Here is a 22,555-nt window from a genome sequence, read left to right as displayed (position 1 = left end):
TATATATAGGTAGGTAGTAAACATGTATGTTTTTTATTGTTCAATGAAATTATAATCATCATTGCTAATCAATTCTTTTAAAGAAAATTAGTGTACCGGTACAGAAACAATTTTTGTAAACAAATCTTCAGTAAATATGTAATGGACAAGAGAATCACAATATTCATACCACAATTTGAGCACAGATACATTTTACATTTGAAATATTATAAAAGAAACTGGCCATTAATACAGTTAATGTGCTACTATAAAATGTCTTGAAAACTTTTCTAAAAGCAATATACTATTTGTTATGGTTAACAAAATCCAAGCAATACAAATTTAATGATTGTAGTAAAGTGAAAATCATTGTATAATTGTGCAGAAATAAAACATAATTGATTGTTGGCCGCTTAATGTTAAACAACAGATATTCTGTGCATATTTAGTACACTGATGAAATAATAATAATAATAGTATAAAATATATCAACTACAATAATGAGAAGAAAATTGTTAATGCATTTCTAACAATAAATCTATATTTGAACAAAGCATTAACAAATAACAATTCTAACATAGGGCGTAGACCACAGGTCTTTCATTTTTAAATGAATTCTTTGAATTTTAATTCAATTTTCACAGATGCTATTTGGAAAAAGATATCACTGTATCTTGATTAACATAGAATCCACCATATCAATTCCATTTTTGAAACCCAACCTTTTTAAAATAGTTCTTTAAAGAAGGCTGTTTCACTGGACCATGTGCACAACATAGTAAGTCAGATGCATACATGTATATATAGATCTTCTTAAAGAAATACAAAGTCATGTTATATATATTTGCACTTTCACCCCAACATTTAAGAGATCACATGGACAAGAACATTTATGGCAGGTTCCTGTATAAGATACATTAAATATAATCTAAAAACATTCTGTAACCTACATTTATACTATTATGATACTAACATACTACATGTAACACAATTTAATAATGGATTTCTAATTCTTCTGAACACAGGTCAACAAATTCATAAAACCAATGTGACTGCCGTCATAAAAGTCATGATAAAGAGATTGGTTTTGATGCCAAATGTATTTTATATATCAGTCACACATCACTTGCTAACTGTACACACATAATAAATTTTCAGGTTTGGTGGCATTACAGTTGGTTATTATTGTACAGAATAAAGAACATACAACCTGTAAGAATTAATCAATACTCATTTGTCAAATAAATAAATATTAACCATACAGTGTCCAGAAGATATTAAAGCTATTGGTCAAAATACTTTGATTTCACTGGGAAAAAAAAGCTTCACTGGTACATGCATAATAAAAAAATAAAGTAGTAAAATAAAGAGATCTTTCAGAATTAGTAAAGCAAAATCAATACATTAGGTTCTGTTATTTGCTCTTGGTTTTACTGTGTCAGACTGTAAAATAGATCTGGACATCTATGTCTGTTAGTCTAGAATCAAAAATTGAAATTGAAAAAAATTCTTGCAACAATAGTCTCTTTTCAACGTAATGTCCTTCCATTTGATAATTGCACTAATTTGATAATAAATAATGCATTTGTCCTGTTACGAACTATATGAATGATATTTAAAAATATACTTAAAAGGGCATTAGCTATGAGATATACAAAAAATTAAAATATGATTTTTTTTTGTTCAATCATTAATGAAAGTGATATAGTGAAATACTAATTTGCTTTTAGCAGCCAATTTGGTTCAATTTTGCCAAAATAAGATAAATAACATCGCTGCTGAATTATTCACTTGCAAGTGAATAATTCGACCTCATTGAATCCGTATTCAAGATGGGTTACACATGTATTCAGCTATTAAAAGGAAAAGAATGTCAACATTGAAAGTGAAACAAGGATGAATCATTTGGTTGACTGATTCGATCCACAAAAAAATCATTCGAACACAGATAAAAGCGATGACAAACATACTTTTTAACCTACAATATGAAATCAAACAGACCTAGAACAATCCAATTGTACGTGGTCGCTATCAGTTTATGTTTATATTTATGTTTATAGGACCGTCTGCAGTTTTGGAGGTCATCACATTCCATGACGTCTAAAAAATGTTGATACATATTATCAAGTCCATGCATTGTTAATTGTTTATTTTAGACTTTTTGTAATTTGGATATACATTTTAGTATGTTATAAATCAAATATGAGAGTACATGAATTTGACAGCGAATACCCCTTTAAATAGTTGTTGTGAAAAATAATGACACTTTTTGTGTTTATCAGTAAAAATATGCTGGTAATTCAAATAGAAAAAAAAGAAGCTAGTTGATAGCATGGTTACATACTGAAAGTAAGACCTTAAAACCTTCAAAAATTAATCTTCTTTCTTCTTCTGTGGTAGTAGCTTATCTAGAGGCAGTACTTCTGTGAAGATAAGAGTTCCTATAAATACCAACAAGGTACCACACCAGTGTGTTGGTGTAAATGGATTCTGGAAGTACCATATAGAAAATATAAGACTAACAAATTTCCTGAGTGTAACAACTAATGTAACAGTTAACGAGGAACACTCTGTGGTCAGCACAAATACACTTCTTATACATATATATCTGGTCAAGAGTTAAGGAGAAATTAAATAATTCAATACAAATTAGTATGCTTCTTGGAATAAAACAAACCCTGTGTTAGTTCTTAAACATCTATCTTGAAGACAAGAACTTAGACCGATTGATGTTGGTTGCTTCACATTCAGTAGCAAATACTGCATTCATGTTCATGACGAGAACAATTTAACAATAAATATAATAGATAGGTCCTGTTATAAAGGCCTTCTGGGATAAAGGTTGGGAAATTTGGACTGCCACTGGAAAATGAGGGTATATTGGATAGGGACACAATAACTAATACAGAGTAGCCTTATTTTATTCATGGAATACCAATTAAACTGATGTTTTGCATTTTTTTTATTTGAGTTTCCTTCAGCATTTTAAATGTTATACATAAGGGAGAGCACACTAAAAATGGTATTAATCTATTTTCTCTTTATTTCTACTCTGTTCAAACTTTCATAGACTTGTATAATATGCAATCTTAGGTTGTCCTTTCATTTTTGCTCCTGAAGTTTTTTTCTTTTTTGTTCTTGGTTTTTTTTCATAATGTATTAGTTATCTGCCTATTTTAATCAATATAATTTATAAATAAGTACTTTTTTGCTTTATTATTGTTTTTCTTTTAAGGGAACAATAATAATATTCCCTCCCATTCAAAAGCAGTTGCAAATAAAGGTTACATCTAAAAGATTTTGAGAAATGCTTGTCCTGAAGATATATTAAAAGCTGTCTTTTTATTGATTGAGAAAAGAAGATTAGCAACATTTTAAAATTTACCGGCTTTTCTTTACTTTTGATTCTTGATTTATCGTTAAAAGTTCAATTGGGTCTGTGTAGTGTGTGGAATTAAGATATTGGTATGCCCCCACAGAGGCAGAGGGGGCATTAAGTGTAACCCTTGTCCGTCGTACGTCCTAAAATTAGTTTCCGTTCTCTAACTTAAGTTTGCCTCAACCAAATGTTATGAAACTTATACACAATGCTTATTATCATAAAACACAGATTAATAGATATAAGAAGATGTGGTATGAGTGCCAATGAGACAACTCTCCATCCAAGTCAAAATTTATAAAAGTAAACCGTTATAGGTCACAGTACGGTCTTCAACACAGAGCCTTGGCTCACACCGAACAGTAAGCTATAAAGGGCCCCAAAAAATTACTAGTGTAAAACCATTCAAACGGGAAAACCAACGGTCTAATCTATATAAAAAACGAGAAATGAGAAACACTTATGAACCACATCAACAAACGACAACTACTGAACATCAGATTCAGGTGCAAACAAATGCAGCAGGTTTAAACATTTTAATGGTACCAAACCTTCACCCTTTTTCTGAAACAATAGTGTCACATCACAACATAGAAAGACACACTATAAAATAAGTTTGAATTTGGGTGGCATCACTTTTACAGATCTCTAGTTATGTCCCTTTATTATTTATAACGTTATATGCAAGGGTGGGCATCATCTGTGTCCCATGGACACATTCTCCATTTATTTAACACTATAACTCTATAGTCTTAGTAAGAAGGTTATTGACATTACTACAGTAACGTTAACTCAGCTGCAAATGGGTAATAAACAAAGACAAAATAAGCAGATGATGTATAAAACACATTGTAATTCACACCCATCTTGTAATCAATTGGTTATTTGACCTGTTTATTTTACTGTACAACATTGGTGTAATCTTCAACCATTGTAAAAGGATACTGTGTTATAACATTGAAAATTTGGAAAAACCACAATCTTGGTAAAGTTATTCCTAAAGCTAATTCCAAAGGTGCTAGAAAAGAATAAATCATAAATTAAAATTAAAATGACATTCAAATGTATGAAATGTTCAATGGCAATAAGTAAAATAATCACTAATGAAAGATTGATTAATTGATTGGTTGCTTAATGTCCAGTGCCAAATATTTCATGCATGTTCAGGACTAGAACAAATTGACAATAAATACAATAGGTAGGTCCTGTAAGTAATAGAGGCGATCCGTTGCACTCTCTCTACACAAGACGTCTTGCCTACCTAATATCAGCTTTTGCACTCTCAACAATCATTTTATCAACATCAGAATGTTAGAGATCATAATTCCTTACAATAATAACATCACATAACATATCTATGATATAAACAAGGTCTTGTAATATAGCTGTCTTCCTAATATTTTATGCATATTTAATCCATGTTCTTACTTTTCAAATTAACATTAGAATGAGTTGTATATATGATCATACCTGAATTATTAAACTTCTGTATATGACTGTAAATATCTGTCGCTAATAACAGAAAACCTGGTAGAGGTAGAGCATGCTGTACAAAAATAAAATTGTCATCTTTTATTATATTGATGAACATGAAACATTTCTTAATTGTAAATCAAAACTTCTGAAATGTTAAAATTAAGATCAGCCATCTATACTTTTTTGAAGGTCCCATAAGAAATCTAGTTACAATAATTTGTTTACAAAGTACAGTTTTATATAGAATAAATAGTCCAAAAATGTATTTTTCAAATATGTTTGTCCCTTGAGTAGCTCATAACAGTCTGCAATATGTCACCCTAATCAAACTCATGAAGGGAAGAAGTCCTTGGCCATGCTCCTAAATATTTTGTGCATAGCAGAGAAGCACCAAAAACAAATTTCTAGATATCAGTGTGACCAAGACAGTGAACACAACTGTACTAGGTTCAAACATGCTTCAGCATGAAAAACAACAGCAGCAAACTCAAGCAAACTTAATATATAAAATGACTTCAGGTTTAAATATTAGTTAAAAGCAAGAGTTCCAAAAAACATGGTCTATTTATAAGTTTAAATTGGGCTTTTACCTTTGAACAAGACACATACCACATTTTTTATGTGCCTGTCCAAAGTCAGGTGCCTGTAGTTCAGTGGTTGTTGATGGTTCATTTTTTTGGTAAATTGTTAGTTATAAATTAGGGCATTAGTTTTCTTGTCTGAATTGTTTCACATTTTTATGTCAGGAACACTTACGGGCAAGTATACAGTATTAGTTTTTCTCATTGTTGAAGCCTGTACGGTGGTCTATAATTGCATACATCTACTTCATTTGAACTCTGGTGGATAGTTGTCTCATCAACAATCATACCACATGTTATTTTTATATTCAGTAGCTGCGGGTAATCTCAGATCAGTACTTTGTGTCCTTTGTCTTTTTGTTAGTTCTTTTGTGCTTAGATATGAACTGATGAGTCAAGCCCTGATTTTTACACTTTTTCTAATCTTGTGCTGTTACACTACTGTAAAATATTATGTAATGCTTGTCTTTGACTAAATGTAGGCCTCTTTTATAAACACTTTGAACAAATAAAGTTTACTGTATTGTGCTCTAATATTTAGTATTTGAGAGTGAGTATAAAAAATAAGAGATATTAGGCATCAGTCATGAGAAAGCAATACGACATTAAACCAAATAAAACACGTCAGAGTGATTTTTTTTCTGAAATGAAAATTACATCTGGGATTACCTCATAATGAATAATTCGATAATATCAAAAAGAAGTCATAAAAATGGTGGTGAAAAGACAAATCATGTATTATTTAAATCAAAACACTGTCTTATATATCCAACTGTTACCAGTCCCATTTAAAAATGTTGCAAAAAAAAAATAATCTGCTTACATTAAAGAACAAACTTTCTTTTGGATGTTTACCATACTGTTTGTACACCCCTTCTTGGTAGATACCCATACCAGCTGTCATAAACAAAGCAGCTGTCAATATCAATATACCTGAAACATAACATCACATGTTTACAATCACATTAGAGTAAACAAATTAAATTTCATTTGTGGATCATTTTATTCATCTTTGATTTTGATGTTTTTCTAAACGATTTTCAATGTTATCTAATGCTTAATTATACATAGATTTATAATTGTCCTAGTTAACATTGGAGGATTAAGGTGTTCCATATATGTTTTGGAGTTCATGTGAAAGAAAATTGTCTGAATGATATCCAAGACTGGGTAACAATCCTTTGTTTTTTTTCTGTAATCCTGTAATCATTATCATACACATTTTTTTATTCTCATCACATGCATTTTGATGTTCGTTTTATCAGCATACATAACATCAGATCATACATAAAAAACATTACCATGCAACAGCTGCTAGTTCAAAATGTAAGGTTTTTACAAATTTGAAAAATGTCCATAATTTCTAAAATAAAATTGTAAATGTATCATAAATGTTTTATTTTCATCAAAAACCCCTTATAAAGGTTGCAGAGTACATAGTTTTTGATATGAGAGGAAATAAAGCTGCCACTCACCAGTAAACCATATTGCCAAATCATATATCAGGTCTCCTGTTGATGTTGCTTTGTTGTCTTCCTAACAAAAAGTAAAAAGTAACATGTACAATCAATGGTTTGTCAGTTTAAAACATGAAAACAACAAAAAATAGAGACATAGTCTGTAAATTTAAAAGGGGCTGTGCTTACAAGGCACATGGACTGACAGACAAAGTAAGTAAATTTGATTATTTCCCCTTGTTGGACAGGGATTAAATTCCTTTATGCATATCCAAAGGTAGTGTTGTACAACTATGTAAATATTAATTAATAAATGTCTAGCTGTTCAGGAGGAGTTTTGCTGAAAAGGTCCATGGACAGACATGGGAATTCCAATTTTACCCATAAAACTTTGTTTGCAGGATATACAACAAAAATTAACAATACCATATCAAAGAATGCTCCCAGTTACTATAAGATGCTCCCAGTTACTATAAGCAAGCTAAAACTACTGAACCTGATGATATGAAATCATGTGTCCTACACTCCAAAGCTAGTAAACTTTGATAACAGTACATTTTTTTATTTGTACACATAAAAAAACAGGTTGAGCCTTAAAATGGAGAGACATAAAAATATTTCTTTCTGCGTCAGTCAACTAATCTTTTTTTTTTTGATAAACAGGAGAGAAAAAGAAATCTGTTTAAAAAAATTTTTGATATCAGAAGTGGGGATTTTTTATTGTCAACCAGGCAAGCGGAAACAAAATCAATGCTAATTTAGACCTCACATATTTTCACAATAATTACTGTAAAGTAAGAAAAGGAATTTTAAATTGCTAGTTGCATTCATCTGTGATAGCAAACTATTGTGATAAATCAAACAGGATCATTCCAAAGATTGTAGAAAATATATCATTACATTGGTTGCAATGAATTACCGTGATTTCCCAGTGAAATTAAATAAAATGCTCCGCAGGGCGCAGCTTGATACGACCACAGAGGTCGAACCCTGAACAGTTGGGGCAAGTATGGACACAACATTCAAGCTTGATACAGCTTTGCATTTGGATTGTGATTAAATATTTGACACAGCATAGGTTTCTGACACAGAATGAATGTGGTCTAAAAACTTAAAAATTTTAAATTGGACATTCACCTATTATGGCCCAATATCCAAAATCTAAATACATGGTTAGATTCAGCATATCAAAGAACCCCAAGAATTCAATTTTTGATGAAATCTAACAAAGTTTAATTTTGGACCCTTTTGACCTCAATGTGGACAAAGTTGATAACGGGGCCACAAAAACAAAAATCTAAATACATGGTTAGATTCAGCATATCAAAGAACCCCATATATTCAATTTTTGTTGAAATCAAACAAAGTTTAATTTTGGACCCCGATTTGGACCAACTTGAAAACTGGGCCCATAATCAAAAATCTAAATACATGTTTAGATTCAGCATATCAAAGAACCCTAAGAATTCAATTTTTGTTAAAATCAAACTAAGTTTAATTTTGGACCCTTTGGACCTTAATGTAGACCAATTTGAAAACGGAACCAAAAATTAAGAATCTAAATACATGGTTAGATTCGGCATATCAAAGAACCCCAATAATTCAATTTTTGATGAAATCAAACAAAGTTTAATTTTGGACCCTTTGGACCTCAATGTGGACCAATTTAAAAACGGGGCCCAAAATCCAAAAATTAAATACACGGTTAGATTCAGCATATTAAAGAACCCCAAGAATTCAAGAATAAAACCCCATTGAAATTGGTCAAGAAATAAGCAATTTATTCGAAGTATCTTCTTTTGCACAATACTGTGTAATTAAATATTTCTTGCTATTGCGCAATACTGTACAATTGACAATTTCTTGCTATTGTGCAATATTGTGCTATTGGATATTTCTTGCTATTGCGCAATACTGTGCAATTGAAGATTTCTTGCTATTGCGCAATACTGTGCAATTGAAGATTTCTTGCTATTGTGCAATACTGTGCAATTGAAAATTTCTTGCTATTGCACAATACTTATTATATAATAATTTACACATCCTGTTTGGTGTGTATCTCCTACCATATCATTATTATTTGCTTTTAAATATAAATCAGAAATAACCAACTTAAAATGGAAAATTTTAAAAGAAAAAAATAAGAAAAAAAAGAAAAAAAAAATCCCCCCCCCCCCAAATTTTTTGAACCCCCTTATGATTCATCACCCCCAAACTCAATCCCAGCCTTCCCTTTGTGGTATGGTACCTTGCAGTACAATTTCAGAGAGATCCATACACTTGAACACAAGTTATTGTCTGGAAACTAGAAAAATGTGTTTTTTGGCCCCTTTTTGGCCCCAAATTCCTAAACGTTTTGGGCAATTACCCCCAAACTCAAACACAGCTTTCCCTTTGTGATATGGAACCTTGTAGTACAACTTCAGAAAGATCCATACACTAACACACAAGTTATTGTCCTGAAACTAGAAAAATGCTTGTTTTTTGCCCCTTTTTGGCCCCTATTTCCTAAAATTTTGAGGCAATTACCCCCATCATCAATCCCAGCCTTCCCTTTGTGGTATGGTACCTTGCAGTACAATTTCAGAGAGATCCATACACTTGAACACAAGTTATTGTCTGGAAACTAGAAAAATGCTTATTTTTGGCCCCTTTTTGGCACCCAATTCCTTAACGTTTCGGCAATTACCCCCAAACTCAATTCCAGCTTTCTCTTTGTGATATGGAACCTTGTAGTACAATTTCAGAAAGATCCATACACTTACACACAAGTTATTGTCATGAAACTAGAAAAATGCTTGTTTTTTGCCCCTTTTTTGGCCCCTAATTCCTAAAAATTTTGAGGCAATTACCCCCAAAATCAATCCCAGCATTCCTTTTGTGATATGGAACCTTGTGGTACAATATCAGAGAGATCCATACACTAACACAGAAGTTATGTCTGGAAGTTACAAAAATGCTTATTTTTGGCCCCTTTTTGGCCCCTAATTCCTTTACTGTTGGTACCATAACCCCCAAAATCATTCCCAACCTTCCTTTTGTGGTATTGAACCTTGTGGTAAAATTTCATAGAGATCCATTTACTTAAACTAAAGTTAGAGTGCGAAAACCAATGTGTCTTCGGACGACGCCGGACGACGCTAGACGACGACGACGCCAACGTCATACCAATATACGACCACAAAAATTTTTTTGCGGTCGTATAAAAATGATAATTTCACATGTGAAATAAACTTGGTTATTTCACTCATCTGACGTCATACAACAATAGGTGTTAAGACGTTGTCAAAGTAAATTGTGAAGATATAGTTCCTTGCATTTTCTACTTTAATTACATTAAAAAGCCCATTGTCAATGTAATAAAAAGAATAACTAATCAAAGAATTCAAATATCAAAAAATATTCAACTCGTGACCGAACAACACTGATAATTAACTCATGAGCTACGCGTATTCGTGTTAATGTGTTATTCCGTCACTCGTTGAATATTTTTCTATATTTGAATTCTTCGATTAGTTATTCTATAAATATACTTACAACTTGTTGAGCTGATGCTATAGTACATAGAATGATCCCTGCTGTAATCAACACAACAGAGATATACTTCCCTGTAGTATATCTAAGTAATAGAAATATATATACAAATTAAAATCAACTGCATTAGTTCATTACCAAGTTCATATATACAATATAAGTAAATTGTCGAAAAAATTTACAATCTATTTGTACTACATTTAGAGAAGTTGTAGACAGCACAAATAGATTCTATATTTTCCAATAAAGCAAGAAACTATCCTAAAGACACTTTTGAACAACTGGGCCGTGTATACTGTTTTATCCTGAAATTTAATACTGACCCTTCAAATATGAAATATCAGTTGCCAATATTTTGTATACTATTTATTTGTACACCTGTAATTGTATAGGATATTTTTATTCTTATCCTACCATATTATATAACACTGATACTATATAAAAAGAAAATAATACAGTGACCAGAGCTCACATGTATACCCCAAGTTCCAGCTCAAAGATTGGCAAAGCTAACATTTCACAATATCAAAATCAGAAGATGTGGTATGATTGCCAATGAGACAGCTCTCCACCAGAGACCAAATGATGTAGAATGTTAGCAACTATTGGTCACTGTATGGCCTTTAACAATGAGCAAAACCCATACTAAACATCAAGTACAGATCATAAAATAAAGTTATGTTTCTTCATATGATCTTCTACCCTTGTACTAATTATCCTTGAAAGATAATAGACCATCTACCATAGACAAGTTGTGAATATGAGACATTTTAAACAGTTAAAATATAATAAAGTCAATTTCATAAGCCTTAACTGTCTCTCTTAACTGAACAGTCTTTGCTCTAACTTCTAAATGCAGCAGTGCTTAGTGGAGAACCAGAAAAAAATAATTTTATAGTCTTTGTTTTGAACCAGCCTGCAATCAAGAACACTACCAGTATATTTATGCAGAATGTCAATAATGAAACTCAAAATATTTATAAAGATTTACAAATATTCCAAATGCATTCAGCAATAAACAAAATTTAATTGTATACTTCCATTGTTGTTTCCTGAAATTCATTATATGTTGTTTTCCCAGTTGTTAGTAGGAAAGCAACTAATATTTAAACATAAGATTTGTGTCGATAAAATATCCCATACTAAAGGTGACAGATTTTTAACCAATAACTTCCAATATGTATCCTATTTCAATATTACAATACACTGGTGAACTTGTTTGTGGTTCAGACACATTTATAACCAAGCTCTATTTAATCAACTGAATCACATCAATAAAGATATTTTTACATACACAGAATGAATCCTTTAATATAATGTTTAGCACAATTTTCTATTTATACATTGTTAACATCATTTTATATTTTTTTTTCTATCATTACTAAAATGTAATGATATTGAATTTGAGATTACACAGTCAAAAGAAATAGATTAGACACTGTTTACTGTCTCTCCATATTTAGACCGTATCCATCTGTCACATTAGTGCCGTGACCAATATGAACAAGATCAAAATCAATCAATGTACTTCAACACTAAGTTAATAATCAATGTATATCAACACAAACCAAAGAAATCAACACAAACAGACTAACAAGACGTAGTGTGAATTACTATTCACTAATTTATACCCTGCTTTTGCTTGTGGATGAAATAAAATATATACACCTATCAATGTGTAAGCAGACAATAGAAAGTAGGTTAGCACACAGATTAGCTTTCCAAAATCAAACTCTGTAAAAAATACAAAAGTACAAAAACAAGTTATGATTTGTAGTTGCTAAGTTAAAAGTAACGAAAATTTCACAAACCTGCATCACTATAGAGGACACATGTATTTTCTGATAACAGGAAATAGAAAGTGACTGATCCGAAAATGCATCACATGGTATAACTAATCATAACCAATATCAAAAACTTGGGACCAAATATTAAGAAACTCTGATTTATAGTTACTGAAAAAATGTGATCCAAATGTGTTATGGACCAATGGACAAGATGTAAACCAGTAAATCCTCTGGGGAAGGGGTAAATAATGAATCAATAAATGTATATCCACATGTAATTCCAAACAATCAATCAATGTACATCCACATAAATGAAAGCATTCCGTCAAAGCATATAAACATTAAAAGAAGCAATGAATTTGGATCTCTTTTGCTTTTCAAAATTTCTATCTATCTATTATAGCTTTCAAGTTAATAGGCAATAAAATGCTTCGCTGAGCGCAGCCTGATACAATCGCAGAGGTCGAACCCTGAACAGTTGGGGCAAATTTGGACACAATATTCAAGCTTGATACTGTCTGAATTTGGATTGTGATAAAATTTTTGACATAATATAGGTTTCTGACACAAAATAAATGTGGTCAAAGATCTTATAAATTTATTGCCCAATACTGTGCAATTGAAGATTTCTTCTTGAAACTTTTCAAAAATTCGAAATTTTAAAAATTTTGAAAAAAAAATATGAATCCCTTAAAAAAATTGGGAAACCCCCCCCCCCAACTTTTTGAAACCCCCCTTGGAGCAATAACCCCAAAACTCAATCCCAGCCTTTCCTTTGTAGTATGGAACCTTGTAGTACAATTTCAGAGAGATCCATACACTTACACACAAGTGTTTGTCTGGAAACTAGAAAAATGCTTGTCTTTGGCCCTTTTTTGGCCCCTAATTCCTACATAAAAAAATTTTGCGGTCGTATGAAAATGCAAAAATAAACCTCAATAAGGGCAATAACTCCAATATTAAGGAGATGACTAACGATTTCTGCATTGTTGACTTATTTGAAGATCTTGTAGATTTGAAGGAGCAGGGCCAAATAACCTCCGTTAAAATGGGAAATACCAGTGCTAATACAACTGCATATATAAAATAATTGACTCACCATTAGTGGTTCATCTTAAACTGACCTAATCACAAACTTTAACATTGAAACAATGCAAAAGTTTCAAAGTCAAAAGATCATGACTGAGGGAAATGGAGGGCCAAATAATCTTCATGGATATAATAGTGCCAATGCTAATACAACTGCATATCTTCCACTAGTGTATCTCCTTAAACTGAACTAATCAAAAACTTAATCATGTTAACGAAGCAAAATTTTCAAAGTCAATGTGTGGGCGGGGCCAAATAATCTTCATGGAAATGACATATGCCAATGCTAATACAACTGCATCCAAATATCATAAACCTACCACTAGTAGTTACCCATAATCCCAAGCAGAAGCAATTCACCAAGGTATATCAACATACACAGAATGTATCTATCAATCAATTAAGGTATATTAACACAAACAAAAACCAATTCAGTATTAGAAGCTAATCCTAATCACTAGTATTTATGTAAAGCATTCTAGTTTTCCCAAAATATTAATCGCAACTCTTACCTTTTCTTCATTATAATCATTCCTAATGTCAAATTAGCTATCAGGGATCCCTGTAAAATTTAAAATTAAATATTGAAAAACTCTGGTTGATTAAATCTTAAAATTGATTCAATACTGTAAGAAACAAATACATAAACAAATTATATTCACTCAAACCACTTATTTTATTACCACTGATATTGACAATTAGAAGGCAAAATGGATTTATGGCATAGATTTAATACCAACAAATGAAATTGTCACTCGCAGTGAAAATAGTACATAAGCAGAAAATCACTGCACTTGCAGTGTTGTGTAAAATAGACCCTACTTTACATCGCAAATTAAATTGTTCTGTGTAAAAAGATGATATTTGAGGGATTCAAAGGCATCATTCTTTTTTATTTATTTGTTTTATAAACAATTTATGACACTTGAAGTAATCCAACTGCATTCCTCAAAACCCAAACAGAAGGAAGGACATTTTTTTAATCCATTTCTAATCATTGTTATAAAGTTTTTTAATACATTTCTAATCATTGTAATAAAGTTTTTTAATCAATTTCTAATCATTGTTATAAAGTTTTTTAATCCATTTCTAATCATTATTATAAAGTTTTTTAATCCATTTCTAATCATTGTTATAAAGTTTTTTAATCCATTTCTAATCATTGTTATAAAGTTTTTTAATCCATTTCTAATCATTGTTATAAAGTTTTGACAATGTCCTTAAACTTGAGAATAACTGCCTAATTTAGTCAAATATGTGATATTTATAAAGCAAATTACCTATAAGAAATTATATTTATTGTGATAAAAATTCAAATACAATGATTTAAAGTTGTCACAAAAATCTTTGCATAGAAACCAATTCAAATCATTACACAAAACATGCATTATTACAAAATAAAAATGGTACATTAAAAAGGGCCATATTTCCCAATGAATTAATCTGAAAAATGTATTCATCTTTTAAATTTCTTTCCACATCAATATCATTAAATGAGTAGAATATTACAATTTTTTTACAGAGAATAACAAAAATCTAAATTTATTTTCATATGCATGGATGTTTGATCCATTTAGTCTTAAACTAAAATGGATCAAGTCAAAGTTTTGGTTACTACAGGACATTTTCTATGATTAAGACACCTAAATTTTGTGAAGTGGAAAATGCTAATCTGCAGGATTTTATTAAATTTAGACAGAAAAAAAAAACATCTGCAAAAAACTTTTGTTATTCTCTACTTCAAAATAATTCTATTTTCCATAAAGATAACCTTAACATGCTGTAACGATGCTATATGGATGTCTTGTGTAATATCCTGTTATATATCATAAATTTCTTTATTCCTTTCCATGTAAAGCTAAAGCTAATACAATTCTGTTTTACTGGCCTGATTACAAGATAGAACTGGTATAGCTGAATACATGCTGCACATGATACAATATTGCAAGAGCAGATAAATGCAAGTGTAAGGCTTTAAGGAGCCTTTATCTCTCATTTAACATCTCCACAAAATATTCTTTATCATTCATAGATTTTAAGTTATGTTACAATTTTTACTGTATGTTTATCTATGTACTTTTTGCTAGCAGATTTTTCATGATTTCTGAAATTCATTCATCACTTTAGTAAAGTGATTTAGAGTGTGATATTTTGTATAGACAATTTTTCTATTGACAAAGACTGTATGTAGATCTATAGATTTCTAGATTGTTTTTGTCATTAGGTTGCTGTCTCATTGATGTATAATCCATAATGCTTTTTATTCATATCAAACAAAGATATTTATATGTTAACAGTAATCAACTTCTCATTACAGAATTATACATTAAATATCAGCTCAATGTCTGCAGAGGGGCTTACAATGGAGGAGAAAATCCATTTCATTTAATTTTCATGAAAATTTCAAAAGGATTATAGGAAAACAGAGAAGCTTATACTCACTAGCTGTACATTGAAATTTCTAACTACCAATACTGTGGATTCATTATTTTTCGTGGGTAACAATTTTTGTGGAGTCTGGATACTTGATTTTGTGGTTTTCAAGTCTATAGGAAATTTATATTTCTTTTTGCATTCGAATTTGTGTTTCATGATTATTGACAAAATTCACAAAAATAAGTACCCCTAAAATAATAATGAATCCACACGTAGTGTAAAGTGTATACTTAAATAACAGACTGCTACATGCCATTCAAATGTCTCAATAAAGTACCTCCATGTGTGATATTTTCCCTACCTAAGGGCAGCAGTACACTGCAGAAAGCCACATTTTTACCGATAAAGATTTTGTCAGAGTGGATGTCAACAGTATACACCTTTTTATAAAATATTTTCTTATTTCCATATATCTCCATTACTTATGCTTGTACATCTTTTTAACGTTGAATTCAAGATCATAAAAATATAATTCCTATTGTGTTGAATGATTGATACATAATGATTTTCAGTAGGTCTATATTCAATAGGTCTTTTCTAATCTTCAATATACTGCTTTCCAGCTTTTACTCTTAGATAATTTTTTGCACTACTGGTATATACTTGAGTTAAATATTTAAATTTTTTTTTAATATTGAAGTAAATATTTTCTCAATTAACATAACAATCGCAATTTTATATATTAAAAAAAAAATCCCTTTTCTCTTGAGTGAAAATATTATACTGCAATCATGTTTAGAAAAAAAACCCAACATTTGAATATTGAATATTACTCTAAAGTACATCCAACCAATAAAACAGTGTTAACTGATTTTCTTGCAACTGGCCATGGTCAGTACAATTTAAATTTTACATACTGCTATTCAAATATTAATTAGGTATTGAAATCAATGTTGCTCTTGTCAAACAGCTTTCATCAATGACTTTATACCTATGACGAACATCAGTTCCACAAAGGCAATTTTGGTTTCAACATCTGATATATTCTTTAAACATCTTTCCGTAAAATTAATAATCCAAGAATTAAGTATAAGTTTGGTTTTGATAAAAGGATATATAAATGGATCGATAAAAAGGATGAAAATTTAAAATTCATGACATACGTGATGTACCAAAAGGTAAAAATTTTACCACTTAATTGAATACTTACTGCTCTAAATATCATCTGTAATGGCAAAGAGACATTGAATGACAAGGAATAATTATTGGCAACTTGCACAACAAAGAAGAATGCCACCATTACTGTGTAGATGCTGAAAAATAGGAATGTTAGCATGACATACTTACTGCCCTGAATATCATCTGGAGTGGCATAGATATATTGAATGAATATGCCGCATTATTGGCCACTTGCACAAGAAAGAAAAGTGACACCATTGTTCCATATATACTGAAAAATATAAATACTTAATTTTCTAATTTTCCATAAAGTAAAATTTAATCCTTTTTGTATATGCATGCACAAATTTATTCTTCTATTCTTCAGTAATCTATGAAATTGCTTAATTTGACAACAGTCATACTTACATTTACATTGTAAGTGCATCAAAGGAAAAGGTATGATAAGGACTCTTTCATGCCATATATTTTTGAAAAGATGAATCTGTTCTGATGATATATATTGTACGGTGTAAGGTCAGTCAATGCATCGGTCAATAAAAATGGTATGTGTAATATGTAAAATTGTGTGGAAAAAAGGCATAAATTTGAAACATTGGATGGAAAACAATGGATTGTGATATCAATTTTTGATCTCATAACATTATACATGTAGATCGTAACTTCTTTTCTAAAGTTGTGTAATCTATTAAAAAAGATTCATGGTCTACTTTTTATACAGATTTTGTAAAATTTGAAAAGTCTCATTTTAGTGGAAATCTTAGTCATATTAGTGTTCTTATAATACCGTTTCCTTTCTAAAGTGTATTCTACTTTACAAACTATGCTTTTTTTTTCAGACACACCAGCATGAATGATAGAAAATACTTAAAATCTATAAATGAGTGGTTACTGTCATGAAATTAATAAGCAACACACTGTAATTTTAAGCAACCTATGTAAGTCTACATACAAAAGGATGTGACTACCATTTCCATGTTAGGAAGAACTATTACCAGTATGAATAATCAGTCAGGGGTACTACTTAAACAAGTGATTTCAGAATCACTTCCTCGAGTGATTTTGGCTGTGAAATATTAAAAATTTTCACACAGACTTTTTAAAATCACTGAAACAAGTAATTTTAGAAATTAAAATGTAATCACTTTAATAAGTGTTTATAACATTTTCTTGATATTTTTCCCACAAGCTTGATTTTTTTATTGGTAAAAAGACAACAATTCCATTGAAAAAACAACTATGTACATGCAGAAATTGTCTTTTGCTTGATAAGCCTGACACTTTTACAGTTTTTTTAAAATATGCAAAAACTGGAATAGTTTGTAGATCAGGTCATAACCTTGAAGTAGATCATTCTAACTCTAAAGAAAACCAATCAGGTTACCTAATATTGTTGATCTTTGCCTGATAGTAAGAGTAGTTAATGAATTTTTGATTACAGAAAAATTCCCAAGGGTACTTTTAAAAGCTTTAGTGCACTAACTTACTACCCAAGCGCACTGGTGAAATTAATATACAAAGAAAAAGGGATAATTGATTTATGTAGGAAAATTATAAAAAAGACTGTGAAAATATGGAAAATCAATGAAATTAGCATTTGAAGATCAAAGAAAACACTAAAATCACTTAAATAGGTGATAACTGAATTTATCAAATCACTGAAATAAGTGATGATGAAATCACTTGTTTAAGTAGCACCCCTGACTGATAATGCAACACAACAAAATTAAAATTTTGACATGTAGATGTTTTTCATTGTGTTGTTCTGTGCTAGTTCAGCTGCAGTCACATTAACTCTTACCCATAACATGCAATTTTTGGCAAAATATGGTAAAATTAAGGTGTTTGTGAGTACATTTTTTACCCCATAGCCTAGGAAAAAAAGCAAGAGGGGTAGCAAAATATAAAGGAAAATGTGTATCATTGTATGCTAGGAAAAAAGTGCAATATTGAAATAAATCATAGTTATAGTGTTTTATATGTGTATCTGATGAACCGGATCATGAGTTAATACTGATTAGTTTACAATAAAACTATGTAGTATATATCATAGCTGAAGTGTTAGCATTAAGCATTAAAGTCACCAATTTGACTAAATCTACATAGTGTAAAATAAATGTTATTATTGAATTTCAACTTTTCAATCATACCGTATAGGAATTTTGGGTTTTATCATTCCAAATCTAGCTGTGAATATTAAACCTTCTACTGCAATGAAGGCAAACTGCATAAATGTTATCAGGTTTCCACAGGTAGGAATATCACTGGAAAAAGAAAAAGTATATTGTACTGATCATACAAAACTGATGTCAGTTTTTTTATAAAGTCCCTTTTAAATACAATAACAAACTATCTGAACTCACAGTAGGGCTGTTCTAAGTCAGGAACTTTGTCAACAGTTTGTTAGTAGGTTTTTTCAATAAACGAAGTTTGTTAGATTTTTTGTGGTTTGTGTCTATCTGATGAATCAAGCCTTTTCCAACAGGTTTCTATATGTGCCTCTCCAGGAGCATGTAATTCAGTGGTTGTCATAAGTTGCTGTCATATATCATATTTTTTTTTCGTTTATTGTTCTGTACATAAATCAGGCTGTTGGTTTTCTCTTTGAATTGTTTGATATTTTTTAATAGCATACTATAGTTTTTCTCATTGTTAAAGGTCATACAGTGACATCTACATCATTTGGTCTTTTGGTGGATACAAACATCTCCTTTCATTTATAATTACAAAAGAGGCACACAATATATGCAATTTCTCACAGCAGAATATTGAAGATCCCATCAAAATGGCCTTTTAAATTTAATAACCCACAGCTAGTCACATGATAATTTTATAAACACCACAAAACAGCTCATAGGACAAATAGATAGACCAGAACCCCATATAGTACATTGTAATAAAAGCACAGATACATATAACAATTTCAAGTACATTGTTCAAGTTATATTTGTTTCAATGGTTATGAGAGGAATTATTGCATTTTTCTCACCTTGGAATTATTGTGATATTGGAAGGTCAAATCAGTTAAAAAAAACATGCTGGTATAAGCATGATGAGAACATATAATGTCAAAAAATAAACAACAGGGGCTCTTTTCACAAAAGTACTTACGATAAAAATTGATTGTTATACTGAAACGTTCATGACTTACACGTATTTTTTCTTGTTAGATTTTTTGTGAAATGAGTCACAGAATTGTACAATAAGGCCACACTATCAAAACAATTGTTCTTCATATTTTTCTGATGAAAATAGAGGCAGTGTGCAACATTTTTCAATGAATCTGAGCAAAATAAAGTTTGCTGTCTGACATTGAAAATTACAAGATAAGATCATGTGTCCTTGCTTTTCTTACAAGATTCTGGCAATGCACTGTCTTTTTTTTCTGTTGTGGAGACTTTTTGGGGATCTTCATGATCATTGGGATTTATTGTCATGATACTTATATGTATCTTCAAAAAAATTTCAATGCAAATACTTCATTGGTTGAAGTAATAATTAACACAACAGAAAAGAGTTGAGTACTGTCATGATTGTCGGATCCTTCTTGCAAATTATGGACACAGAATCAGTTTTTCAACCAGATTGCATTAGTAATAGTTTAAAATATTTTTTTATTTAGGTAGCTTAAATTAAAAAGATTGGTAATACATGTAATTTAAGTTGATGCAGTAGAAAAATCAATAATAAATAGAAAATTCAAATCATGAACCTCATCAGTAGTTGTTGTATATCATATGTCAAAGTTTTTTGTTATTTGGAGTATATGGTGTTGATTGCAGTTCTTTGTTTCTGTTTGATGTATTCACAACTTTAACAGACTGGATGATTTAGAGCTTGACATATTGTATAGATACTGGTCTATTGTTGAAGACTGTTAGTTGCTTTTTGGTTATGTATTCTGTAACTGTCTTACTGATCAGTCTTGTTAGCCAAAAATAGAAGGGTGCCACGCCCTTGGTGCCCTTCATTTTGACGCTTTTTGCACCTGATGACCAACTTTGGGCCACCTGGAATCTTTTGTGTAGATCTTGCATCATTGATTATTTTGCTGTTTAATGTATATTAATGCATCTTTAATTTTAATATGTTAAGAAAAGATTCTCTATATCTATCATAGTTTCTGCAAAAAATTAACAAATTGGTAAAAATCATCTGTCAAGGGCAATAACTCTGACAAGGGATCAATTGACAACTTTTGGTCATGTTGACTTATTAATAGGTCTTGCTTTGCTGAACATTTTCGCTGTTTCAAATTTCTCTTATCTACAATAGTTGTTAAGATAACCATGATAACAACCGAAAACAGAAATTTCATCAAAATTTATATTTTAGTGGTAATTGGTCTGAATTGGATTGTCCAATTTGTCTAAAAATTTCCTCTCACAAAGATCCTGACTGGCAGACCTCTTTTTTACTCCATGTCAGTATTGCTTTAATTGTTTTGGTTTTTGAAATATAAGGCAAAAACTGCATTTTACCGGAATAAAAAACACAAACTTAATACTGGATACCATAAGGATCATTCACCCAAAGTTTGGTTGAAATTGGTTCTGAAGTTTAAGAGAAGATCTTCTGAAAAAGTTTACGACGACAAGTGACGCTAAGTGATGCCAATATAAACTTATATAGGTGTGTGCAATACACATGAACTTATACAGGTTCCAGTTCTCATCATTTAAAGTCATTACTATTAAATCTGACAGGTTATGCCACTGATCATCTACTCTAATGGAAAAAGCATTTAATCAATGTGTCGTCCAACACTGTTTCTTAAAATGTTTTAAAGAGTGACATCTAGTTGTATAAGATGCTGCTAAAGTAAAAAGATTCATCCAGTTGATATCATCAATACCATGTAAAGGGTTTGTAAACTTGATGAACGTCATTTTTGTCTTGGAGATATTCCAACGTTGCGAAATTTTGTAATCCCAATGAACATAATGTAGCCTCACACTGTAAATTCAGAAATTATTGCGAGGAATTTATAATTGCGAATAATGCAATGATTAGAACTTGCATTCTGAATTTGTTACATCATTACATCATTGTACATATATCTGTGTACAGATTTTTCTGAAATCGCAATAAATTAATCTTGCATTTTTGTCTATTCTACAAAAATCGCAATAATTTTGAATTTACAGTATTCAGTAACTTAAATAATTTTGTGTAACCAATTATTTGTTAAATGATTTTTTGTAATGTTATTACACATGTACAAATGATTGACAGAAGTTATATGGTTCCAAATTGCCTCTTTTACAGACTTCGTCCTCTTTCACAGACATAAAACACCTGCCTCACACTTATACAAAAATTATGGCAATGGCCCCCCAAATTATGCACCCCCTCCCTTTTCTATTTTCTAAAATCGTATTTCGAAGTAGTGTACCTTATCAAGTATTCGAGAAATACAACATTACTGCAACAACCAAGGAATACAAGTGTGATGGGGATTGCAGGATGCATAATTGAATTTTTCTACAATAAAAGGAAAGTTGGAAATGATTGAAAATTTTCAGACGTCGACGCCGGCACCGGAAGAAGATGTGTAACCTCTTCTAACATCGAAAAAGAAAACAATTATTTAACTTTTTCTCTCATTCCTTCAAGATATATTATACATAAATTACAAAAATTTGAAGAAGATGATGCTTTACGATTTTTAGATTGAAACAGAATATTCTAATAAAAAACTTTATAATATGATTATAT

The 22,555-nt window shown here is 30.6% G+C and overlaps 1 protein-coding gene across 1 annotated transcript; it reads right to left on the bottom strand.

The window, feature by feature from the left end:
* Positions 1–17: 17 nt before the first annotated feature.
* On the bottom strand, positions 18–22,381 carry LOC127700347 (UDP-xylose and UDP-N-acetylglucosamine transporter-like). Its single transcript, XM_052203775.1, has 10 exons — positions 22,233–22,381; positions 18,988–19,101; positions 16,869–16,971; positions 13,795–13,844; positions 10,410–10,491; positions 6,891–6,951; positions 6,239–6,348; positions 4,829–4,904; positions 4,304–4,376; positions 18–2,587 (listed from the first exon to the last, which is right to left on the bottom strand). The coding sequence occupies exons 1-10, from the start codon at positions 22,307–22,309 to the stop codon at positions 2,353–2,355; spliced, it is 981 nt and encodes a 326-aa protein (XP_052059735.1). The 5' UTR covers positions 22,310–22,381; the 3' UTR covers positions 18–2,352.
* Positions 22,382–22,555: the final 174 nt, after the last annotated feature.

This window comes from Mytilus californianus, unplaced genomic scaffold (genome assembly GCF_021869535.1).
Source record: "Mytilus californianus isolate M0D057914Y unplaced genomic scaffold, xbMytCali1.0.p SCAF_1, whole genome shotgun sequence".
In the NCBI taxonomy this organism is placed as follows: domain Eukaryota; kingdom Metazoa; phylum Mollusca; class Bivalvia; order Mytilida; family Mytilidae; genus Mytilus; species Mytilus californianus.
This window is presented reverse-complemented; position numbering and strand designations above follow the sequence as displayed.